Source organism: Phyllopteryx taeniolatus, chromosome 4 (assembly GCF_024500385.1).
Source record: "Phyllopteryx taeniolatus isolate TA_2022b chromosome 4, UOR_Ptae_1.2, whole genome shotgun sequence".
NCBI lineage: Eukaryota > Metazoa > Chordata > Actinopteri > Syngnathiformes > Syngnathidae > Phyllopteryx > Phyllopteryx taeniolatus.
Window position 1 is genome coordinate 990857 of NC_084505.1, and position 27018 is coordinate 1017874.

The 27018-nt window shown below is 47.9% G+C and overlaps 1 protein-coding gene across 9 annotated transcripts in view; it reads right to left on the reverse strand.

Moving 5' to 3' along the window:
- Positions 1-23888, reverse strand: part of LOC133477372 (MAGUK p55 subfamily member 2-like) — a 155789-nt gene extending 131901 nt beyond the window's left edge. For 7 of the 9 annotated variants that reach the window (XR_009788320.1, XM_061772005.1, XM_061772013.1 and 4 more), the window contains exon 1: positions 23694-23888. Coding sequence is in view for 7 of the 9 variants with exons in the window: in XM_061772005.1 (XP_061627989.1) it covers positions 23694-23868 (175 nt within the window). In the remaining 2 variants the exon portion in view is untranslated. The other 2 variants (XM_061772014.1, XM_061772010.1) reach the window with 2 other exon arrangements.
- Positions 23889-27018: the final 3130 nt, after the last annotated feature.

Genomic DNA, 27018 nt, shown 5'->3' on the forward strand with positions numbered 1-27018 from the left:
CAACACTTTTGTGCTACTCGATCACTGCTTCTATGCACACTCAAACACCTTTAAAGTACGTGATCAACCCTCACACCATAATTTGCGAACGTAATTTCAGTGTTTAACGCATAAGCACATCGCCTATATTGTGCCTCTAGACGCACTGCTCAAACGAGCCTACATTACAAACAAGTTAGTTGCGTACCTAGTACAACCTACTGCACGCGCAATGCAAATCATGGCGGAACTTCCAGAAAGTCCCAAATACGACAATCTTGACACACTGGAAGAGCTCGTCAGCAATTTAACTAGGGACCTTGTCCCGGGCTATGCAGAGTCCGTCAAAAATGCTGGCCTCGAAGTCCTCAATGATAACATCGCACAACTTATGAGTGACGCCGAGCACAAAACCTTAAAAGATAAAAATCTCGCGCGAAGTCTTGGCTGCATGGTGCTGAACTTGGTGGCCCAACTCAAATGGAGCGACCGCGAGGACGCTCTGGTGAAACGCAGACTGGAAGTTGAACAGCATAAACAAGTCCAGCTAACTGCACAATTAAAAGACACCACCTCGCGCTTAAATTTGGCTGAAGCCCGCCTCCTTGACGTTGAAATGCAATAGGATCATGCGGAGGCTCGGATAGTCGACCTCACTTTTGGGTGAACTAACCGCTAAAAGTACGTCCCGAAAGTTCTATTTATCCGTTACGCTTGAGCATGAACTTGTCCAAGAAGCTCTGATTGACCCCGCAGCAGACATCACTGTTAAGTCCTATGCTGTGTTCAATCAACTTCTGACATTGCTACAAGCCAGTGGCGGCGACCTTCAACTGCAACTAACTACAAAACTAGCATTTTCAGTAACTAATACCGAGCTAAACACCGTAACTATGCTCCACTGGACAATTGGCCCCATGACATTAGTCCACCTGGTCCACGTGTCAATTGAAACAGTCCACTGCTCATCGGCCAAGACCTGCTCTGCCGGTTCCAGCCACTAATCGATTACAAAAATCTTCAGCTGTGGGCGCAAGTGGAACAGGCATTAGCAACACCAACTCGGGAACTGTCCTCAGGCCGGGGCCTGGGGTGGGACCACTCGGAGGATGGCGACCTGTCAGGCCGCACTCCTTCAAGTAACGACACCCCAATTGACGACACCACTGAGTCCCCTGTAGCCACCTCGCCACCGGTGAACCGACTTAGAGAACTTGACACGCGTCTCTGCCATCTTGTCCAACCACCGCACAAAGAGCGCTACAGCCCCAATGTTGCTGGTGGAATGAATTAGCATGACTGCCCAACAGACAACGTCATCCTGCATTGTGGGCTGACAAATCGGCAATCTCTCAGGCACTGTTTGACAACCTACGACTTAAGCATCCTGACCTTCTGTTAACGCTGAAATCATTCCGCTTTCCCGTCTGCCGTCACGGCAGTGGGCGTATGCACCCTAAACCTGCAAGGAACCATCGCTTGTTAACTCACTGCTTCCTTGTAGTCCCCAATTTGCCACATAAAACTTACTTAGGTGCGGATATACTTGTCCGACTGGCCGTTCAAGTTGACACTATCTACGATGTTTTGTGGTCGCACGCTAATGGCGGTTCCGCCAACCTTAAGTCGGGACAAACCATCCCCGACGCTTGCGAAGTTTTGGGCGAAGACGAAGTTATAGTAACAGCGTCAACTATCAACTTCCCTATTCGACTGGTCGCGCACGCTAATCATGCCGTAACCGGTCCGCATGTGTTCTTTCAGCTTTAGCCGAAGTTTAATGACCTGGGTTTGTCACTGCATGCCACACCCCTCCTAGACGCTTCGTGCTGACAACCGTGCTGCTGATTTACAACCACAAAAGGAACTATATTCACATCCCCAGATCCACTAGGCTTGGCCTCTTGATCTGCTCCGACTTCCACAACTTCAATATCACAGCCCCCGTGATTGGTCACCTTCCGCTAGACCTCTTCCCATTGCCTAGCTCTGGTGGAGTCCAACTCACTGTTCCCTCGCGACACATTGCTCTCGTTCCAGTGAGTCCTACTGAGGGACCTGGCTGCAGACCAACATCTGGTGATCCATACGCTCAGTACAATCCCAGCTGCACCCGAAAGTGGGTCTTCCGCGACTTCACCCACTCCCTCAAACCCATTGCGAACAAACTCACCTGCACCGGTGACACCGTGCGATAGTCGCCTACTCCCTTATCTCACGTGCAGCAGATCCTAGCGGATGCTGACGCCCTGAGTTCCGATGAAAAACGACAGCATTTGCAGGAAGTGCTAACCAAACACGCCGCGTCATTCGCTAAAGACTCACTAGACTGCAGCCTAACAGACTTGCACCTGCATCGAATACATCCGGAACCGGTTGACGATCTTACAGAAGGAGGGACTGCACCTGCGCTACCAAGCAGGGCCGCCAGGGGTGGCTCCTGGGACACCGGACTTGCTCTCGACCTTTTGAGGCCAGTCGACCCCCTAATAAATACAAAAAGTACGCCATTTGAAAAGCAATTTGTGGACTCGGTCCCTAAACAATGGACTGCATTTTCAGCCATCACACTGGCCTTCGTAGTGACTTCCCTACAGAGCTGGCCCGCTCTGTCGAGGGCTCCTAAGTCATCTTGCGTCTTCCGTGACTTTCACACATGCATGGCTTCAACAGCACAGGACATGTGGGTTTTGTCTCTTCCTTAGAGTCCTCAGATTCCCCGTGCAATTCTTCACTGGAACTTGGAAAGTGCACCTCCATGCCGTGTTACCCACCGTAGCCGCCCATGTCTCCCTCAGGCCACACCTGGGGTCTTTTTGGCTGGTTTCCAGCCTTCCTCTTCTGTTCCACATTGTTCGTGATGGCGAAGTTGCCTGCCGTTCTTTTGATCTTTCTGTGGCTCGCCGTGACCGCCGCTCCTTCTCTTCATCCTTCCTGCGCGCTGCGCAAGCTTGACTTCGGTTTCTCCTTAACTTTGCACTTGCGCATTCGCATTATCGTGGTCTTTGGTTATTGTGCCTCCGTGAAGCGCAGTCCACCGCCATTCGTGGCCTCACGGTGCCAAAGGGGGGGGTCACACAAGACTCGGCCCACGATGCACCATGCACAAAACGGAGGATGGTCCACACACTGAGACCCGACCGGTCAAACAGGTCCAACATCCGTGACAGCATCCTTGCCACGCCAAGGACTGCACCATGTCCGCCAACGCAGGCGCCCGACCGAGACGCTGGTGAAACCGAACGCGCTGCTCCGCCGCAAACAAAAAACATAACGACCGAAATAACAGGTATCCGCAGCGCCCCCACCGGTGACGCGTGTAGCCTAAGTACCGTCGAGACGTCCACCAAAACCAGCTACGCAGGAGCCAAGTGGTGTCGCAAGGCTATCCACCCTGCCGCCTTAGACACCACTCACATGCTCCAGCAATTAGAAAAATTCGCTGGCACTCAGGCCGATCTCAGCAGAATCCCCAGACGTTCAAAACATTTTGTAGGGGGCCTACTCATGGCTGCCGCCTCCCTCGGCACATTGTTTAGCATAGGAAACTCCACGATTAATGCCATCAGCTTAGACACGGTTAAGAAACTAATTGGTGAACTCCAAACCGCAATTGCTAACATCCAACACAACATGGAGAGACAAACCGCTAACCTCCAATCGTTAGGCGAGACACACAAGGGCACTATCCTTGTCCTCAACACTCACAGTGTCATCCTGAATCAAACTAGACAGAGCATAAGTAAACTACTGTCGGTGGTCCAAATGGATTATGCTCACACACAGATTGTTACCACGTTGATGAATGACATGATACATGAAATCTCTTCGTCCATAGACCACTTAGCAATGGGTAGAATCCCTCCGTACTTGGTTCCCCTGAGCTTAATCGAAAGCATCTTGTCTAAAGCTCTGGCAAGCCCCATTAGCCCTGTCCAAGCCCACTTGGCTTTTTCTCTCGCGGGTTCCACTGTCCTGTATGTCAACCCTGAGTTACGAGACGTAGCCTTCCTTGTTACTCTTCCAATTATCGACTCCCTCAACATCTATCGCCTAAAAGACGTAATTTATGTTCGCACCTGGCAAAGCGACACATACGTCTGAATCAGTACTCCCGCGGTTGTCGCCTATCACGATAGTAACCCTGATCTGTATCTGGCGCCAAATTTGCACATGTGCATCCTCACCAAAGACATCCATTACCTGTGTCCCAGTAAGCTGTTCATTTGAGATGTAGCGCATGGGATTTGTGGCCTGAAGCCCATGAAGGATGGTGTAGAGCAGGAGCTACACCTTGCTATTGGGTTACTACTACTCACGCGGAAATTGTTGGGTCCAAGTGGCTAGTAAACACACCAGCCCTAAGCGCAACGCTGAGTTATGACCACCACGTCACCACGACGAGACTCGCCCTGCCAAATCAAACCATGTGGCTCGACTTCCCCAAAGATGCCATTTTGCATATTGAGGACGTCGCCCTCTACAACCTGCCAACCAAATATTATGAGAGCGAAATCGAGATTTTTAACTTTTTCGGACAGTATAAATTGGAAGTTGATCCTGAGACGCTTACACAGATTCAGTTTGAAGGAACTCAGGCGATTGACATCACCTACATTGAAAAAACCTTACATGCTATGAGCAATGAGGACAGAACACCCGAGCTCCCGCTCATGCATTCCTGGTCCGCAGCAGATAACATCTTAATTGCCCTGGTCAGAGTCGGTTACTGCATGACCTGCATACTGCATCGCCTACCTGTTCTACCGAAAGACTCAAAACTTGCAGGGTCTTCTGAACCAGTGCTCAGGTGTGCGACCCCAAATTTTCCGTAGGAAAAGAACGACTGAACCCGAACCTAACCCCATACAGACAGGGGAGGAGGTCCTCCTTGACCTAAATTGCCCCCCAGACCTCACTACCCCCTTTTGAATCTAGACTAGGATTCAGCTCTCCCCAAGATTAGAACCTCGACTTGGCACCTTCCCTCTCCTTGATTGATTTGTAGGGTTCTACTCCAGACCGCTGTGCCCCCTACGTGCCAAGTCGGAGCTAGCTACCTTTTTCGTTCTCTTTCTTTCTCCCCCGTAGAGCCGCATTGAGTTCTCCTCTTTGTTTTTTGGTTTGTTTTTTTTGTGTGATTTTTACTGAGAACTCTGCACCTAGGTAATGCTCGCCCTTAGTTTTAGCTACGCCCAAACCCCCGTATTTCTACTCTCCCTGCTATCCCAATAGCCACACCTACACACATCCATCCACACACATCAATCCTGACCCATATACACATTTTGGAAGTTGCCATGAACAACTGTTGTAGCCATAAGGGGGGTGATATGCACTAAGGTTGTACTTTGGTAACTGCCTTGTTGTGTGTGTGTTCCTGCCAACCTGTGCCATCTTTCAACGAGACGTCGCCTAGATCTGTCATCGAGCCGGATCCAGCCACCGAAGGGGGGATATGTAGCGGACATGCCACGCAAAAGATGCCACCCCAGCCTCGCACTACCGCCGCTCCTCGCCGAGGTAGACTGTAACTCCAGAGTCACACGCAGACTCTTAACGGATTAACACAATAAACTATCTTCAACAAGACAAAGACATTTGCTTTGTCATGCCGACGCTAAGTGAATCACGTCTGCCTGAGACTTCAAAGGGGAGACCCACGGATGCTGGGTTCGCCCCCGAACGCTAAATTAATTAACTCCCCGCCAGTCGAAGGATTGGACCAACAGCGACGCCTCCACCCTGCTGAGAGCTGCTACTTGGGAGTTGGAACAGGCAACAGCGACACCCACGAGCGACGGAACAACACTACAGACAGGACTTCATAAGACAGTCTGTGACTCGACTGGGAGTCAGTATTTTAAGAACTTTACATAAACGCCACTAGTGTCTGTATTGCTGCAAACTTGAATGTCTAACGTCAAATCTGTTGTTAACTGAACCAGATGGAATGTCTCACCCCACGCCACAAATGTCACATGAAAATAGTGATGTTCTCTATACCACATAAAATTTGAAACATTCATTACAGGTATGAAAGAGGATGAGCGTGGATCGATGCAGGGTGAGGAAAATGGTCCCGTTATTTTAAACCCAATAATTAATATTTTATTCCACTGGTTTTAAACGCTTCCCATGGGCTCACCACCTGTGGGAGGGGCCATAGGGGTCGGGTGCAATGCGAGCTGGGCGGTAGCCGAAGGCGGGGACCTTGGCGATCCGTTCCCTGGCTACAGAAGCTGACTCTAGGGACGTGGAATGTCACCTCTCTGGCAGGGAAGGAGCCCGAGCTGGTGTGTGAGGTCGAGAAATTCCGACTAGATATAGTCGGACTAGCCTCCACGCACAGCTTGGGCTCTGGTACCAGTCCTCTCGAGAGGGGTTGGACTCTCTTCCACTCTGGAGTTGCCCACGGTGAGAGGCACCGAGCAGGTGTGGGTATACTTATTGCTCCCCGGCTCGGCGCCTGTACGTTGGGGTTCACCCCGGTGGACGAGAGGGTAGCCTCCCTCCGCCTTCGGGTGGGGGGACGGGTCCTGACTGTTGTTTGTGCCTATGCACCAAACAGCAGTTCAGAGTACCCACCCTTTTTGGAGTCCTTGGAGGGGGTGCTGGAGAGCGCTCCCGCTGGGGACTCCATCGTTCTGCTGGGGGACTTCAATGCTCACGTGGGCAATGACAGTGAGACCTGGAAGGGCGTGATTGGGAGGAACGGCCCCCCCCGATCAGAACCCGAGCGGTGTTCTGTTATTGGACTTCTGTGCTCGTTACGGATTGTCCATAACGAACACCACGTTGAAGCATAAGGGTGTCCACATGTGCACTTGGCACCAGGACACCCTAGGTCGCAGTTCGATGATCGACTTTGTGGTCGTGTCATCGGACTTGCGGCCGCATGTCTTGGACACTCGGGTAAAGAGAGGGGTGGAGCTGTCAACTGATCACCACCTTGTGGTGAGTTGGCTCCGATGGTGGGGGAAGATGCCGGTCCGACGTGGCAGGCCCAAACGTATTGTGAGGGTCTGCTGGGAACGTCTGGCGGAATCCCCTGTCAGAAGGAGTTTCAACACCTCCGACAGAACTTTGCTCATGTTCCGGGGGAGGCGGGGGACATCGAGACCGAGTGGACCATGTTCCGCAGCTCCATTGCTGTCGTGACCCAATCCCCGGACCCGTTGGTGGACGCCAACGGTGAGGGATGCCGTCAAGCTGAAGAAGGAGTCCTATCGGGCCTTTTTGGCCTGTGGGACTCCTGAGGCAGCTGATGGGTACCGGCTGGCAAAGCGGAATGCAGCTTTGGTGGTCGCTGAAGCAAAAACTCGGGCATGGGAGGAGTTCAGTGAGGCCATGGAGAAAGACTTCCGGACGGCTTCGAGGAAATTCTGGTCCACCATCCGATGTCTCAGGAGGGGAAAGCAGTGCACCATCAACACTGTGTATAGTGGGGATGGGGCGCTGCTGACCTCGACTCGGGACGTTGTGAGCCGGTGGGGAGAATACTTCGAAGACCTCCTCAATTACACCGACATGCCTTCCCATGAGGGAGCAGAGTCTGGGTTCTCTGAGGCCGGTTCTCCTATCTCTGGGTTTGAGGTCGCCGAGGTGGTTAAAAAGCTCCTCGGTGGCAAGGCCCCAGGGGTGGATGAGATTCGCCCGGAGTTCCTCAAGGCTCTGGATGTTGTAGGGCTGTCCTGGTTGACACGCCTCTGCAACATCGCGTGGACATCGGGGACAGTGCCTCTGGATTGGCAGACTGGGGTGGTGGTCACCCTTTTTAAGAAGGGGGACCGAAGGGTGTGTTCCAACTAAAGGGGGATCACACTCCTCAGCCTCCCTGGTAAGGTCTATTCAGGGGTGCTGGAGAGGAGGGTCCGTCGGGAAGTTGAATCCCAGATTGAGGAGGAGCAGTGTGGTTTTCGTCCTGGCCGTGGAACAGTGGACCAGCTCTACACCCATGGCAGGGTCCTCGAGGGTGCATGGGAGTTCGCCCAACCAGTCTACATGTGTTTCGTGGACTTGGAGAAGGCGTTCGACCGTGTCCCTCGTGTGGTCCTGCGGGGGGTGCTTCGGGAGTATGGGGTACCGAACCCCCTGATACGGGCTGTCCGGTCCCTGTACGACCGGAGTCAGAGTTTGGTCCGCATATCCGGCAGTAAGTCAGACTCGTTTCCGGTGAGGGTTGGACTCCGCCAAGGCTGCCCTTTGTTACCGATTCTGTTCATAACTTTCATGGACAGAATTTCTAGGCGCAGCCGAGGCGTAGAGGGGGTCCGGTTTGGTGGCCTCAGTATTGCATCTCTCCTTTTTGCAAATGATGTAGTTCTGTTGGCTTCATCAAGCCGTGACCTCCAACTCTCATTGGAGCAGTTCGCAGCCGAGTGTGAAGCGGCTGGGATGAGAATCAGCATCTCCAAATCTGAGACCATGGTCCTCAGTCGGAAAAGGGTGGCGTGCCCTCTCCAGGTCGGGGATGAGTTCCTGCCCCAAGTGGAGGAGTTCAAGTATCATGGGGTCTTGTTCACGAGTGAGGGAAGAACGTAACAGGAGATCGACAGGCGGATCGGTGCAGTGTCTGCAGTGATGCGGACTTTGTATCGATCCGTTGTGGTAAAGAAAGAGCTAAGCCGAAAGGCGAAGCTCTCGATTTACCGGTCGATCTACGTTCCCACCCTCACCTATCGTCACGAGCTGTGGGTTGTGACAGAAAGAACAAGATCTCAGATACAAGCGGCCGAAATGAGTTTCCTCCGCAGGGTCTCCGGGCTCTCCCTTAAAGATAGGGTGAGAAGCTCGGTCATCCGGGAGGATCTCAGACTAGAGCCGTTACTCCTTCACATCGAGAGGAACCAGATGAGGTGGCTGGGGCATCTGATTCGGATGCCTCCCGGACGCCTCCCTGGTGAGACCCCGGGACGACCCAGGACACGCTGGAGAGACTACATCCTTCGGCTGGCCTGGGAACGCCTCGGGATCCCCCCGGAAGAGATGGATGAAGTGGCTGGGGAAAGGGAAGTCTGGGCATCCCTGCTGAAGCTATTGCCCCCGCGACCCGACCTCGGATAAGCGGTAGAAGATAGATGGATGGATGGTTTTAAACGACAAAATAATCCTAGAATGGAAAAATAACACCAAAAGCAGTCCAGCCCCTCGGTGTTCGCGAAAGTGGTAGAAAAGGAGGGGGGGGGAAACCCCCAGTTTGACCCGCTCTGGCCATAAAAGGGGCCGGAGCTGGGAGAAGTTGAGAACTTTTGGAGTCTTGGTGCAGAAGCCTTTTTGGTCACTCCGACCAACTCGCCGACGCCAGCGCCAGGCAGGACGCCCACCTCACCCGAGGTTGCAAGGACACATCAGACGATCCCTGGCTGCAGCTTCCTGCAAGCGCTCCGAGCCACCCTGCTTGGGGCCCGAATTCAGTCTGAGGGAACGGAGGCGGACGCAACGCGCCCGCTCCGAACGTCACCCGAGAGATGTCCTGCCTGAGAACTCGTTGGCCTCCGGCTGCTCCTGTTTTTCCATTCCTCCCTCCCGTCAAACCCACCTGTTACCGGTGTGGACCGGGCCGGCCAAACACTCGGGAGCCTGACTCGCCTGCCTCAAACGTGTTCCAGACATTGCGGTCTACTAAAAGTATGGATTAGTGCATATTTGAGTATATATTAACGGGACCAGTAGTCCTCACCTATATGCATTCACTACACGCCCATTCTGCTCATTTCACATCACAAATCCCTTCCTTTGCCAATGTTCGTAGATATCTTGTTTGTTTTGTGTTTGTCTGTGTTTTATCCTGTAGAAACCCCTTTTTTATTATAAAATTTCCTATAAAATTCACCACTTGCATTGATTATATGTGTGTCTGGGTTCGGAACAAAACCTCTAGAACGTCTAGAACTCAAAGTTCCTAAAATGTAGCCACCTTCCGATAAGAGACAGATTAGAAAGGTTTGTCGTCATTTCGCCTCATTAAACTTAACGATACTTACAAATATGACGTGGTGCCACTCATATCTATCAAATATCTTGATTTATAACGCTGTAATTTAAAATTACGATAACCCGGAAGTGACGCAGGCGCCGCTTCCAACTCATTGTTTTCTTCTAAATTACGCACAATTTGATGTCCCCCAATGAACGCAACACTGCAATGTGGACTTCCATTCAGGGTTTCTTTAACTGAAGATAAATGTATGCCTTGATGTCTGTGTCATGTTTCAGCTTTACAGGTCCAGCTGCAAGACTTCAGAACTGTTCATCTTGATTTGAAGCCAAACAGTATGAAATGAGATTGAACAATCAGCAATTGATCTGCCAAGACGAAAGTTTAAACAATCCTTCTATGTGCTTGTATATGAGTAAGAGTACAAAGATGGGAGTATTTTATATGAATATATGACTTTTTACACCATTTTTATGGCTTAATTGTAGACTAAAATTCAAATCGATGGGTGTGATCTTCTCCAGTCTTCTCCGGTTCCCTCTTGGACACGCCTCCTGGATATTTAACCTTTGACTCCCGGCTCTTCTCTCTCTTGTGTCTTGTGCTTGATGCTGCAAGGTACATAGGCTTATACTCAGCCGTGCTGCCACCACTCCCCACTCCCATTTTCTTTGTTCGAACACGTGGCTCGGCCAACGCGAAGCCCGGGATGAAGACTCGGGTTCCCAGCCTCTTCTTGTCGATCAGTGCCGATCAGAGAAGTTGCTGATAAAAGTGCAAGTGGCGCTTCCAGCCAAGCGTGAGGTCAAGGAAAAAGGCAGGAAGTAAGACGGTCATACTCTCCTAACAAAAGCGTGAAGAACAACTTTTCCTTTTTCCTCATCTGAAGCTTTCTTTTCCCTCCTGAGATGTCCGGAGAAAGACCCATCCCCACCGACCAACTGATCTACGGTCGTGAGTACAGCACAACAAGCGTTGCTAGAATGTACAAGATTAGTGCCTACAAATCTCGGGGTAAAATACCAGCTTCACAGAAGTTCCAATGTTGTACTCTCTCGCTCTGACTCAACGTATTAAACACTCACATTTTCATTTTTAGGCCAGCAACACACGATGTCTTATTTCCCTTTTCATATGCCTATTGTTCTTTCTTTCACCTCTCTGGGATACTGTCAAAAGCCCCTGCCACTTCGCAAACCCCCTGTCTGACTCTGGCCCCGCCACCTCGAGACCTTGCCACGCCAAGTTTAGCCCCCGCCTCAACGACTCTCCTGCGTCTGTCCTTTTTCCTGGCGTCTCTGCAGGTATGAGCTTAAAAGACAAAATTGCGCCCCACATTCCGAGATTCGAACCTAAATCTGCGTCCCATGACACAACAGCATACCTTAAAGACATTGAATTTTATCTTAAACGGTTCCCATTTGCTACCACAGAGGATAAACTGTACCTTATCAAGGTCACTTCGATTCAGGAAGTTAGAAGCTTAATTGAATGACAACCAGCACATGTATTGTCAAACTATCAAGCCCTCGGTCAGGCTTTGTCCTGTGAATTTGACGACCCGGAACCCGTAACCAGTTTACCGGCCACTCTTACTGTTAAACAGGGGAGCCTCGAAACGTCACAAGCTTATTACTGTCGTAAGGCAAAGCATATTTCAGGTTTCAAAATGAACCGAACATGGAAGACGACATAAATTTTTTGTTGAAAACATGCACCCAAATGTTAAACACCATTTGGGAGTGGCACCAACACAAAGCTGTCGGAGCACAATATTTTTGGTTTGAGCTACCAAAATAATGACGCGCACCAAAAGTTTGAACATTTGCCGGTAAAAATGGGCTCCCGATCCTGTTCGCTCGAACGCGACAAGCAAAAGGCATGCATCTTCCTCCTCAACCCCACAACTGCTGTCCATGCTATTGTTGAGATTATCCGCATCAAGACCCACGACAGCCTGCTGTGATAGTCTGTTCTGACCCAGACGTCTCCGTGCATTCGCCGGATTCTCCAACTGGCTATGACAAGCGTCCCGTCCAACAGACCGTGGGCACACACATAACCGACCACTGCAATGAACAGGTACCACCCGTTACTAAAATCAAAATTTGCAGATCAAAACCCAGTTCGACAATTAGACTCTCCGACCATGTCCTATGACTCACTGAATGACTCCAGCGACCTTCATCCATCCATCCATTTTCTTTACCGCTTATCCTCGCTAGGGTCGAGGGCTGTTGGAGCCTATCCCAGCTATCTTCGGGCGGGAGGCGGGGTACACCCTGAACCGGTCGCCAGCCAATCGCAGGGTACATAGAAACAAACAACCATTCACACTCACATTCACACCTACAGGCAATTTAGAGTCTTCAATCAACCTACCACGCATGTTTTTGGGATGTGGGAGGAAACCGGAGTGGCCAGAGAAAACCCACCCAGGCACGGGGAGAACATGCAAACTCCACACAGGCGGAGGCCGGGATTTGAACCCCGGTCCCCAGAACTGTGAGGCAGATGTGCTAACCAGTCGCCCACCGTGCCGGCAGACTCCAGCGACCTGTCAAACAAAAATGACAGGCACCCATTTCGGCGCCTTCTAGGTAAGCTCACAGTTAATGAAAACAATTTTTAAATGTAAAATTTAAATTTTACTTGACAATCACACTTGAAGGTCCTTTCCAATATGACGGTCTCGTGGACACTGCAGCAGACATCACGGTCATGTCTGAGGACGTGCTTGACAAATTACAACAGGAGGATCGGACACCCAACCTCCAACACTGTGAAATGACAATTCGCCCCTTTGCCTTAGTGAACACCCAATTAGACTCGCTCGTGTGGGTACATTGGACAATAGGGCCACACTCCATAATTCATCCTGTTCGTGTCACCTGTCAAGTCAGTACCTTTGCTCATTGGACAAGATCTGCTAAGTCGTTTCATGCCATTAATTGACTATACAAGGCGCAAGATTTATGCACACGTGCGGAGACCCCTGCGAAGGCCAGAATACACTATTGAAACCACCCAGTGCTACACTCTGAGTCTCCTGGATGCGCTGCCCCTCCCAAAAGCGCAGCCAGATGACACCTTCACAAAAGGGGAGTCCACACCGGTAACGCCGACGATACCCACCAGTAGTCACTCTCGCGGGACCGGCACTTCCTTCAACTTTGTGAGACCACAGGACCCCTTGGTGAGAAGCAAAATTGCGCCCTCTGAGACGCATATTGTGGGCCCTGTCCCTAATCATCGGGCCGCCTATTCTGCTAGTGTGGCAACCTTCATTGTGACTTCTCTACTTAGCAGGCCCGCCTCTTCAGTGGTCTCTAAGTCAGTTTGCTTCTTTCATTACTTGTACACATGCATTGCTTCAACAGCACAGGACAAGCTTTGTCTCTTCTCAGAGACCTCGGACTTCGCGTGCACTTCGCTACACCTTGCAAATTGCACTTCGTGCCATTTTACCCACCCCGCCTACCCTTTCATTTCTCAGGCGACGCCTGGGACCAGATTCATCTGTTGCACCTGCAGTGACCACTTGGGATGTGCGATTCCTGCTGTGCTGGTTCCCAGCCTCTCTCTTCTCCTCTGCGTTGTTCGTGATGTCGAAGGTACCTGCTTTGATCTGTCTGTGGTTCCCCTTGGCGGCCACTCTTTCAATTATTCCTTCCTGAGCCTTGCGCAAGCTTAACTCTGGGTTCTCCTCGGTATTGTACTTGCTAATTTGCATTATTGTGGACTTTTATTATTGCGCCTCCGTCAAGTGTACTTCACAGCCGCTCGTGGCCTCAAGTAGCGAAATGGGGGTCACACAAGCATCCGCCCACGATGCACCATGCACAGAATTAAGTATGGTCAACACAGTGAGACTTGACCGGGCAAATAGTTCCAACCTCCGTGACAGCATCCTGGCAACACCAAGTCCACCAACGCAGATGCCCGACCAAGACACCAATGAAACCGAACGCGCTGCTCCACCACAAACCGATAAATAACGACCAAAATATAACGCATCCACAGCGCCCCACCGGTGATGCTTGTAGCCTTACTACTATCGAGACACAACTTCGGGAATTGCAGTCCAAAATCCCCACCACACGACAACGCATAGCTACCAAAGTTGTCAATTCCTGGTCGCTAAGCAACACGCTAAATGTACCATATTTTCACGACTAATGCAGCCCTATGGGGGGCACAAGTCAGTGCAAACTGTAGGCCGGTCCCAAGCCCGGATAAATGCAGAGGGTTGCGTCAGGAAGGGCATCCGGCTTAAAACCTTGCCAAACAAATATGAGCGTTCATCCAAAGAGTTCCATACCGGATCGGTCGTGGCCCAGGTTAACAACGTCCGCCACCGGCGCCGTCAACCTGCAGGGCGCTGTTGGAAATTCAGCTACTGTGGGTCGAAGTCAAAGAAGAAGAAGAGGTGGAAAGCGGGTTCTTCGGCAGAAAGAGAAGAGGAAAACACAGAGCCTAGAACTGAATGTGGGGACTTTGAATGTTGGGACTATGACAGGAAAATCTCGGGAGTTGGTTGACATGATGATTAGGAGAAAGGTTGATATATTGTGTGTCCAGGAGACCAGGTGGAAAGGCAGTAAGGCTAGAAGTTTAGGGGCAGGGTTTAAATTATTTTACCATGGTGTAGATGGGAAGAGAAATGGCGTCGGGGTTATTTTAAAAGAAGAGTTGGCTAAGAATGTCTTGGAGGTGAAAAGAGTATCAGATCGAGTGATGAGGCTGAAATTTGAAATTGAGGGTGTTATGTGTAATGTGATTAGTGGCTATGCCCCACAGGTAGGATGTGACCTAGAGGTGAAAGAGAAATTCTGGAAGGAGCTAGATGATGTAGTTCTGAGCATCCCAGACAGAGAGAGAGTCGTAATTGGTGCAGATTGTAATGGACATGTTGGTGAAGGTAATAAGGGTGATGAAGAAGTGATGGGTAAGTACGGTATCCAGGAAAGGAACTTGGAGGGACAGATGGTGGTAGACTTTGCAACAAGGATGCAAATGGCTGTAGTGAACACTTTTTCCCAGAAGAGGCACGAACATAGGGTGACCTACAAGAGCGGAGGTAGAAGCACACAGGTGGATTACATCTTGTGCAGACGATGTAATCTGAAGGAGGTTACCAACTGTAAGGTAGTGGTAGGGGAGAGTGTGGCTAGACAGCATAGGATGGTGGTGTGTAAGATGACTCTGGTGGTGGGGAGGAAAATTAGGAAGACAAAGGCAGAGAAGAGAACCATGTGGTGGAAGCTGAGACAGGACGAGTGTTGTGCAGCTTTTCGGGAAGAGGTGATACAGGCTCTCGGTGGACGGAAAGAGCTTCCAGAAGACTGGACCACTGCAGCCAAGGTGATCAGAGAAGCAGGCAGGAGAGTACTTGGTGTATCTTCTGGCAGGAAAGGAGAGAAGGAGACTTGGTGGTGGAACCTCACAGTACAGGAAATCATACAAGGAAAACGGTTAGCTAAGAAGAAGTGGGACACTGAGAGGACCGAGGAGAGGCGAAAGGAATACATTGAGATGCGACACAGGGCAAAGGTAGAGGTGGCAAAGGCAAAACAAGAGGCATATGATGACATGTATGGCAGGTTGGACACTAAAGAAGGAGAAAAGGATCTATACAGGCTGGCCAGACAGAGGGATAGAGATGGGAAGGATGTGCAGCAGGTTAGGGTGATTAAGGATAGAGATGGAAATATGTTGACTGGTGCCAGCAGTGTGCTAGGTAGATGGAAAGAATACTTCGAGGAGTTGATGAATGAGGAAAATGATAGAGAAGGGAGAGTAGAAGAGGCAAGTGTGGTGGACCAGGAAGTGGCAATGATTAGTAAGGGGGAAGTTAGAAAGGCATTAAAGAGAATGAAAAATGGAAAGGCAGTTGGTCCTGATGACATTCCTGTGGAGGTATGGAAGCATCTAGGAGAGGTGGCTGTGGAGTTTTTGACCAGCTTGTTCAATAGAATTCTAGTGCGTGAGAAGATGCCTGAGGAATGGAGGAAAAGTGTACTGGTGCCCATTTTTAAGAACAAAGGTGATGTGCAGAGCTGTGGCAACTATAGAGGAATAAAGTTGATGAGCCACACAATGAAGTTATGGGAAAGAGTAGTGGAGGCTAGACTCAGGACAGAAGTGAGTATTTGCGAGCAACAGTATGGTTTCATGCCTAGAAAGAGTACCACAGATGCATTATTTGCCTTGAGGATGTTGATGGAAAAGTACAGAGAAGGTCAGAAGGAGCTACATTGTGTCTTTGTAGATCTAGAGAAAGCCTATGACAGAGTACCCAGAGAGGAACTGTGGTACTGCATGCGGAAGTCTGGAGTGGCAGAGAAGTATGTTAGAATAATACAGGACATGTACGAGGGCAGCAGAACAGCGGTGAGGTGTGCTGTAGGTGTGACAGAAGAATTTAAGGTGGACGTGGGACTGCATCAGGGATCAGCCCTGAGCCCCTTCCTTTTTGCAGTGGTGATGGATAGGCTGACAGATGAGGTTAGACTGGAATCCCCGTGGACCATGATGTTTGCAGATGACATTGTGATCTGCAGTGAAAGCAGGGAGCAGCTGGAGGAACAGTTAGAAAGATGGAGGCATGCACTGGAAAGAAGAGGAATGAAGATTAGCCGAAGTAAAACAGAATATATGTGCATGAATGAGAGGGGTGGTGGGGGAAGAATGAGGCTACAGGGAGAAGAGATGGCAAAGGTAGAGGACTTTAAATACTTGGGGTCAACCGTCCAGAGCAATGGTGAGTGTGGTCAGGAAGTGAAGAAACGGGTCCAAGCAGGTTGGAACGGGTGGAGGAAGGTGTCAGGTGTGTTATGTGACAGAAGAGTCTCTGCTAGGATGAAGGGCAAAGTTTATAAAACAGTGGTGAGGCCAGCCATGATGTATGGATTAGAGACAGTGGCACTGAAGAGAAAACAGGAAGCAGAGCTGGAGGTGGCGGAAATGAAGATGTTGAGGTTCGCTCTCGGAGTGACCAGGTTGGATAAAATTAGAAATGAGCTCATCAGAGGGACAGCCAAGGTTCGATGTTTTGGAGACAAAGTTAGAGAGAGCAGACTTCAATGGTTTGGACACGTCCAGAGGAGAGAGAGTGAGTATATTGGTAGAAGGATGATGATGATGGAGCTGCCAGGCAAGAGAGCTAGAGGAAGACCAAAGAGAAGGTTGATGGATGTCGTGAGGGAAGACATGATGGCAGTTGGTGTTCGAGAGGAGGATGCAGGAGATAGGCTCTCATGGAAAAGGATGACGCGCTGTGGCGACCCCTAACGGGACAAGCCGAAAGGAAAAGAAGAAAGAAGAAGGCCCACTTAAAAGTCTTAAATTTTCTCCAAAATGGACGGGGCGCTTTATAATGCGGCACGCGCCTTATGTGTGCACAGAGTTCCAAAATCTGTAAATATGTGACTTTGATGAGCGCTCCGCTTGACTGACTGGGAGCATTTCCTGCCGACACGCTGCTTATATAGAGAAAAGGCGGACGTGACTGAGGACACCATACGGACGTTAAAGGGGGAAGGGTGCGCGTGAAAGAGGACGCTAAAGGCATGCCTCCAGTAGGTATATAGCGCCGGTACGTGCATGGTGCAAAACAACATTGGTTTGGCTAAGGACCCCCGAAAATGGCACCTACAAAGAGACATGCTTACAAAGCACATTTTAAACTGCAACCTATCAGTTACGCGGAGGAACATAGGAATCGAGTAGCCACGAGAGAATTCAAGATAAAAAAATCCATGGTGCCAAGTGGAGGAAGCAGGAAAACGAGCTTCGCCAAGTCAAGAAGACGACGCGCCGGGCGAGTTATGCCACCATATGTGAATGGATTGTGGATGCCTGGGTGAAGGTATCTGCTTTGACTGTTGTGCGAGCTTTCGCGAAAGTCGGCATCATTGCCCCCCGGCAACGAGACTGACTCAGACAATGAAGAGAGGGAGCCCAGCATGTTTGATAAAGAACTTTCCCAGCTGTTCATTTCAGATACAGAAGATGAGGACTTTTATGGATTTGTGGATGACAATTGATAAAAAAAATAAAGTGAGTAGATTGTTAAATACTTCAATAAAATACAACCGAACTCAGTTTTGCTCCCGCTGCCTTGCATGCATGCTCGCGTATGTTTTAGCGTGCGTGTATGCTACCATACGTTTTAAGCTAGCGTATGTTTTACCATGCCTGCGCCCAATAATACGGTGCGCCTTATGTATGTGTTAAATACAGAAATAGACCCCGTAACTGAGACCGTGCCTTTTAATACAGTGCGCCTTATGGTCATGAAAATACGGTAGCCATTTAGTTCTCAACGCTTGTAGTGCAGTTTTAAACCAAAATATGCAGGCCATAACCACGCTATTATCTGTGCTCTAACACAGATTGCTAACATGTTGATGAACGACAGGCTAAATGAAATTGCTCGCCTTCTAGACAATTCAGCAATAGACTAAATTCTCCCACATTTGGGACCCCTCATCTTAATTAAAATTATTTGGTCTAGGGCCCTGACAGGCCCCACTAATCCGGCCCACTTTGGGTTTTTCCTTACAAGCTCCACAGCTCTGCATGTCAATCCTGAGATCCGAGGAAAAGCTTTCCTTGTCGCTCGCTCAATCAGCAACGCCCTTAAAGATGCCACTTCACAAATTGAGGATATCACTGTGTACCACCTGCCGTCAGTCAGTTACGACAGCCAAATTGTGATTTCTAAGTTTTTCAAACAGCACAAATTTGAATTTGACCCAAAAATGCTTGAACAAATTACATTTTAAGGAGCTCAGGCAATTGACATGACCAATGGTAAGACACCGGAACCCCTGTTTGCACATTCCTGCTCCGCTACAAACCTTTACTTAGTGGCCCTAACCATCCACGACCACTACATGATTTTCAGCATAGACTACCTGCTCTACCAAAAGACTCAAAAGCTGTGGCACTGCTTAGAACAGCACTCCAATGCTTGCCTGAGGTCTTCCGTAGGAAAGAAATGGCTGAACCCGAGATTGACCCAGCTAAAACTGTGCAGGAGGTGTGTCCCCCGTCCGAACGGTTTCCTGGACCGCGTCACTTCCTCTTATACCTAGGCTAAGGGTTCTTTCCTTTGTCAAGACTAGAACCCCTACTTTTCACCTCTTATTTTTCGGGGGGGATTTTTTTTTGAGAGACTCCCTTTGTTTTGCTAAGGAGCTGTGCTGAATATTTTTTTTTTGGTACCTCTTTTCGCTTCTCCCTCTTTCCTATTTTTGGGAGAGCGCTACAAATATTCTTCGTTAATGTGAGTGTTCGCTTTTTCCTTTTTTCTTTCACCTTTGCAAACTCTTGACCTCACAACATAGATACAGCTACATTGACATCGATACACACATATAGACACACACCTTGAATAAGAGGTTGTCATGGACAACCGTTATAGCCATAAGGGGGGTGGTATGCACTAATGTTGTGCGCTGGTAACTGCATTGTTGTGTCCAATAAGACCAAGCTGGGACAGATCGACAATGATAGATTTATCATTTGAATATCCCACAGATTGAACTTTTAGTCCCGGACGTTGAGTTATGTTTAATCACCGCCTTTTTCAGGAAGGCAAATACAGCAATGTACTATTTGCTTCATATTAAAACATGCACGCAAGGCGCCGCCAAACACCCACTGGGAACAATTGGACTTCCATTCATTCATCCATTTTCTGTACCGCTTATCCTCACTTGGGTCGCGGGGGTGCTGGAGCCTATCCCAGCTATCTTCGGGCGAGAGGCGGGGTACATCCTGAACTGGTCGCCATTCAGGGTTTCTTTAACTGAAGATAAATGTCTGTTTTGATATTTCACGAACTCTGCAGAAATATTCCAAATGTATGCCTTGATGGCTGTGTCATTGTTTCAGCTTTACAGGTCCAGCTGCAAGACTTGAGAACTTTTCGTCTTGATTTGATTTGAAGCCAAACATAAAGTTTAGTTCGGTTGTATTTTATTGAAGTATTTAACAATGTACTCACGTTATTTTTTTTTATGTGGAAGTTAATTAATTTAGCGTTCAGGTGAGAAACCAGGTGTCTGTGTCTCAGCTTTGATGAGCTACTTGGGACTGGCTGGTAATTCATTTAGCCTCCGTGTGTGAAGTTAAACCTCCCGTGCTTGTTCTTTGATAAACAGACAAGGCTTTCCTTAGATGGAAAACCAGGGGAAACAACATTCAAGACCACTGCTATACCACGCTAAATGACGCACAGTGCTATCCCTCGCGCAGCTCTCGGCTCATCTGATCACTGCTTAATTCACTTAACACCAACATACAGAAAAAAACTTTAATGTGTGAAGCCTGTGGTGAAAACAGTAAAGAAGTGGACCAACGAAACAAAGAACTTCAAGACTGTTTAGACTGTACAGATTGGAGAGTCTGCCAGTTGCAGTTTCAAAGACTCTCCAATCAACTGCAACTGGCAGCCTGGATGAATATAGGGACAGTGTCACATCCTATATCAGTTTATTTTGTCCTAGTAGAGCGGCTGCAACTACTGGAGACAAATTCCTTATGTGACTTACTTGGCAAATAAAGATGATTCTGATTCTAAAAAGTCAGTGCTTACAGCCTAATGTTGTTGCGGTTTATGCATTAACTGTATTTGCTTCCATTAAGTTGCAATTTGTGATTACACTTTGTAAAAGCATATTTATTCAGTTAGCCCTTGGTAAAGTAGATTCTTTTTTTGTATACCTTATGTTTTAGTATTATCTGTCATTTATTCTTATTTAAAGATTCATTTTGCCATGAAAGCTGTTACATATTTTTTGTTCAAAAGTAGTGCAAAAAAAACGTTTCATATGGTATCAAAATTTATTTTTTAATAAATCAGTGTATAGTTTTTTTTCCCCCAGAGTGTTTCATTTTGCAAACACTAAGATGTTTTGCTACTTGTGTGTGTGGTTGTGTGAACTGTGTGTAATGTTTTGACAAAATGAGCCATGTTTTCACAATCGTGTTTATGCAATCGGAAAAACTTTAATATTACTTTATTATTTAATTTAAAAGTAAGTGAATAATATTTTTCTCCCAACGTTTTATTCACATATGCGCTCAAAACATAATCTCAGTGGCTTCAAAAGTATTTTGGAGAAAACATTGTGTTGTGAGCCAAAGTCATGTCATTATCCTCTATATTGTTCAGTTATTAATTGTGTTTCAATGAAAAATTCAGTCTATTCGAAAAAGACACGCTTCAGCATCTGAGTCACAGCAGAGTGATAGACCACTTTACCCTTAAAAACAGATGGTATCCGTTGTGCTTCTACACACCAAGTAGTTGGCGATTCCTCCATCCATCCATCCATTTTTAGTACCACTTGTCCTCACTCGGGTCGCGGGCGTGCTGGAACTTACCCCAGCTAACGCCGGGCGAGAGGCAGGGTACACCCTGAACTGGTTGCCAACCAATCGCACGGGCACATATAAACAAACAACCATTTGCACTCACACTCGCAATTTAGAGTTTTCAATACATGTTTTTGGGATGTGGGAAGAAAACGGAATACCCGGAGAAACCCACGCAAGCACGTGGATTTGAACCCAGGTCCTCAGAACTGTGAGGCACACGTGCTAACCAGTCCCCCGACGTGCCGCCTAGCTGGCGATTGCAGATCGTAATTTGATTCTGATTACATTGTTAACTCCTATTTTTTTTCTTAATTGAAAATGTTGGGCTTGGCTAACTTTGTGACAACACAGTGACCTTTTTTTGCATAGTTTTGCATACGCTGTAACAATGTGTACATGCATCCATCCATTTTTTGTACCATACCACTTATCCTCACTAGGGTCGTGGGCGTGCTGGAGCCTATACCAGCTGACTATGGGCGAGATACAGGGACATATTTTCTATTTTTGTGCGCAGCACCAAGTTCCTGGGAGTGCACATCACAGAGGACCTCTCCTGGACCAGCAACAGCTCATCACTGGCCAAGAAAGCTCACCAGCGTCTCTACTTCCTGCGCAAGCTGAGAAGAGCCAGAGCCCTGACCCCCATCATGTGCTCATTCTACATTGAGAGCATACTGACCAACTGCATCACTTTGTGGTACGGAGCCTGCACCACATCCTGCTGCAAGACTCTCAACTGCATAGTGAGAGCAGCTGAGAAGATCATTGGAACCTCTCTTCCCTCCTTGCAGGACATTTACAGCACCCGCCTCACCCGCAAAGCCCTCCACTATGTGCTACCATAGTGGGGGATGCCACCCATCCATCACAGCGCCTCTGCAGTCTGCTGCCATCACGGGAGGAGAGAAGAGGAGGAGATCTGCGGGCCAGGACTAGCCTACTCAAAGACAGTTTTATTCATCAGCCTGTCAGGAATCTGTACTCTCTGCCCGCTCTGCCCCCTCTAACTCTTCTGTCCTCTGCCCACCTGAACTCTGACGCCCCACATACATGCACACACGCACACACACACACAGAGACTCAGGGTCACACCAGCCACTTTAGTAGCACTTTTTGCAAATTCAGTGAATACTTTCTATACTGTATATGCTATAGTTTTATTAAGCATTTTATGTTGATATTATTTGTACTGTTGTTTTGTAGCACCGCGGGCCCTTGAGTGTTGTAATTTTCTGTGTTACGCATATTGAAGAATTGACAATAAAAGCACCTTGTAATGCTGTAAACATACTTGATGTTTGTGTGTACTGTATTAAATAACAGACTGAAAAAAACCCTACAAATTTAATAGTGACTTTGAACTTTTACCCAGTATTGTACTGTTTAAAAATCTGTCCAAAAACGTTTTCAAAAAGTATTATTCAGTCTTTATTAGCTGTTTGTAAAATTTTGAGCTCGGGCGTAAATTTGCTCACGTCCTGTGCATCTCCTGGGGTTTGTATTGTGTGGCCACAAATTAGCATTTTGTGCACGTTATATTTATATGTTTCCACAATAGGCAACAATGTTCCATGTGCCTTGAACTTTGCGCAGATGCCCCTCCAAAGGTCTCTGCATCCCCCCTAATTGCTATATTTGAGTACATTTCTGACATGTAAAACATTTAAAGGGTATTGGGATCTAAAAGGCGGAATAAATATAAATTGTCTGTAGTTACTAAATCTTACAAAAACTAACCAGCTGACTCTTTGTCTGCAGGGGTCCTCGACCTACGTGTCATGGTTATGAATGGCGAGCAATAAACTAGTTTGCGTCCAAGCTAACCGAAGGAGCAAATGTGAGGTTGTCTTTGTTACCGATTTACATTTGATTTTATTATCTGTCCGAGAATTGGTTTTCATGCTTTTCTTGCTTGTGAATATTCTCATTCATCCACGTCATTTCAATCTCAGGGCATTGAATTGTTCGCAGCTGGATTGTTCTGTTTTCATACTTTTGTTTTTTGTATGAGTTAGCTACTATGTTTGCATACATTAGTGCCACAGACTATGTTCCAACGAATGTACAAAATCGGGATACGTCAGTGTCGTAGAAACGCAAACCCATCGTAAAGCGAGCACGGCATAACAAAGCACGGATTTCACTCTCTGTCTCCACAGCCCACACCTCTCCCCTACCCCTCCACTCAGGCGCACGCGCACAAACAAAGACGTTTCAAACAAAGAATTTGCTGATTCAAAACCAGAAATACGAAGCAGATTTTAAAATGTTTCACATTTACCAATACCAACGCACACTCACAAACAAGGAACGGCCATGATCGTGCAGCTGCAGCAAGCCAGATAGAAAGCATATCAATAGAGTGCAGAATGACACGTACCTATTGTCGATGCTCTGTGGGTAACAGCAGGACCAAGACTGCTTGACAACAATCTGAAGCCTGATGGGTCTCTCTCTCGCTCTCTGTCTCCCTCTCTCTCTTTCTCTCTCTCTCTAGCTGCATCAGCGCCACCCTCTGAATTGGAGTCAAGTGGGGAAGATGTGGAGAGATACATTTTTCAAAAGATTGGTCATACTGGAGCGGCACGGTGAGCGACTGGTTAGAGCGTCTGCCTCACAGTTCTGAGGACCGGGGTTTAATCCCCGGCCCCACCTGGGTGGAGTTTGCATGTTCTCCCCGTGCCTGCGTGGGTTTTCTCCGGGCACTCTGGTTTCCTCCCACATCCCAAAAACATGCATGGTAGGTTAATTGAAGTCTGAAAATTGCCCGTAGGTGTGTATGTGAGTGCGAATGGTTGTTTGTTTCTGTGTGCCCTGCGATTGGCTGGCAACCAGTTCAGGGTGTAACCCGCCTCCTGCACGATGATAACTGGGATAGGCTCCAGCACGCCCGCGACCCTCGTGAGGAGAAGCGGCTCGGAAAATGGATGGATGGATGGTCATACTGTTAAGACTGAAGGTAAAAATATCATCACTTGTATTGTACAAAAATAATTAACCATATTGTTAGTCTCTTTGTTCTGCTTGGCAAATTTCATATTCACAAAGCTAAATTTTACATTTTAAGTTTACCCCATGTCTTAAGGTATTTTTTATTTAAATTGAGTGCTAAATTGAGTCTCTGGGGAGCCGTGGCCCAATGTCATCGCCTGACACCGTGGGGGACCTAGGTTCAAGACCGTGACTAGACCATCCGCCACCATCTCCTGGACTCACGGCTGTGGTGTCCTTGAGCAAGACACTGATACCCTGAAATGCTCCCCGGGCGCTTCAGCTGCCCCCTGCTCCAGTATGTTCCACTAACTTGTGTATGTGTTCACTGTGATGGGTTAAATGCAGAGAACAAATTTCGTGTGCATGCATGCATGTTCATGACAATAAAAGGTGATTATTTTCTATAAATTTGTAAACAATAGGAAAGGTAAAAATATTTTTGACATATATTCCAGTTATTTATTTGAAGTCTGTCAATGTATATTAATTTATTTATATTTTTATATGATTTTGTTTTAGGATGGTGTCACTGAACTGAAACGTCTGATATTGTGTGCGTGTGTGTGTGTATGTGCATGGGTGCGCGTGTGTAGGTGTGTGTGTGTGTGTGTGTGCATGTGCATGTGCATGTACGTGGGCGTCAGAGTTAAGGTGGGCAGAGGACAGGAGAGGTAGAGGGGGCACCACGGGCAGAGAGTTCAGATTCCTGACAGCCTGATGAATAAAATTGTCTTTAAGTCGACTGGTCCTGGCCTGCAGACTCCGCAGTCTCCCCTTTGGTTGGGCTTTTACACACGTGCAGTTTTTATCACTTATGAATGTTTCCCAGCGCCCGCTGTACACATTTTGTGTGTAGCATATATGAGTTAAATAAAAATTTAATTAATTTAGGAGAAAAGAATAAGACGGAAGCGACTCCTGTGTTACTTCCGGTTTAGCGTGATTTTAAATTTAATCGTTACACTCAAACTAATCCGTCTCGTAAATGATCACCACGTCACTTTTTATATGTATAAAATTTAGGGAAAGTGACGAGAAACCTTTTTATAAATCACATAATCTGAAGGTTGGTACATTTAATTACATTTTCAGTCCTACACTACAAAGGTTCATTGTTAAACTCAGAACACACACAAAACACACACGAGAGTGGAATTTTATATCATATTTACATATGACATCTACAAGGGATCTACAGGGAAACACACAAAAGGGGTCTAACTAAAGAAAGAAAATAACACTAATAATGGTAAAAAGAAGAAAAATAGGCGTAAGAAAAGGGATGTAGAAAATCGTGTGTTGGACTGAAGTGGAAAACGCAAGCGTTTAACCCATCTATTCCGGACGCGAGAGAGAGAGGACAAAATTCAGATTTTGTCTGAAGCTAGTAATTTCCCCGAAATTATTTGGCACTAATATTGTACAGTCTGGCAAATACTTGCAGTGTCTACTCACGAACGTAAATCAGCTGGCCTCTGGGTGTGGTCTCTCTCTGGGCACGTCTCTGAAGCACGGAGACAGGAATGGTTGCATAACAAAAAGATGCACAAAAATGAAACAAAAACAAAAGCAGCGGAAGAAGAAAAGTTATTGTTCATCATGCCTCGTTGGGAGAATATGGCCGTTTCTCTTCCGGCCTTTTCAGGGGCTGTCCAGCAATTTCAGAGCGATCACACTTGGCTGGAAGTGTACTTGGTACCTTAGTAGCAGCTGCTCTGATTGCCTAGCCGTGGCACATGAATAGGCTAGGAAGCCTAGTCTGTTCTCATCTCGGCCTTCGCAGTTACCGAGCCGTGTGCTCGAACAAAAGAAAGGGGGGTGGCCCATGGCCGCCCCGTGTCTGGGGAGCTGCCAGAAAGACAAGAGGTAAGAAGCCAGAGCAAAAGACAAGAGACCCAAGAAGGCGGGAGTCAGGAGTTAAATACCACGGGGGCGGGGCTTGTGCAAGATGGACGGAGAAACCTGGAGAATACCACACCCGTCAGCTTGAATATAGACTCCAATTATGACCCATAAAAAAGGTTTAAAATCATATATTAATATAAAATAACTCCAATTTTGTACTCTTTAATCACAGGTCAAACATATCGAGGGACAGTTTAAACGTTATTTTTGGCAAATCAACCACTTATGGTTCAAATCACATTTCATTCTTCTTGGAGTCAAATCAAGACAAACGATTCTCAAAATCTCGGAATTGCGCATGTGAAGTTGATACACTGACACAGACATCAAGGCATACATTTGGAATATTTAATATTATTATATTATTATTAATATTATCAAATGGCGGCACGGTGGACGACTGGTTAGAGCGTCAGCCTCACAGTTCTGAGGACCCGGGTTCAATCCCCGGCGCCGCCTGTGTGGAGTTTGCATGTTCTCCCCGTGCCTGCGTGGGTTTTCTCCGGGCACTCCGGTTTCCTCCGACATCCCAAAAACATGCATGAATTGGAGACTCTAAATTGCCCGTAGGTGTGAATGTGAGTGCGAATGTTTGTTTGTTTGTATGTGCCCTGCAATTGGCTAGCAACCAGTTCAGGGTGTACCCCGCCTCCTGCCCGATGATAGCTGGGATAGGCTCCTGCACGCCCGCAACCCTAGTGAGGAGAAGCGGCTCAGAAAATGGATGGATGAATATTATCAAATGAGAGTTCACGATCAACATCAACTCCGTCACGGTGGACGACTGCTTAGAGCATCTGCCTCAC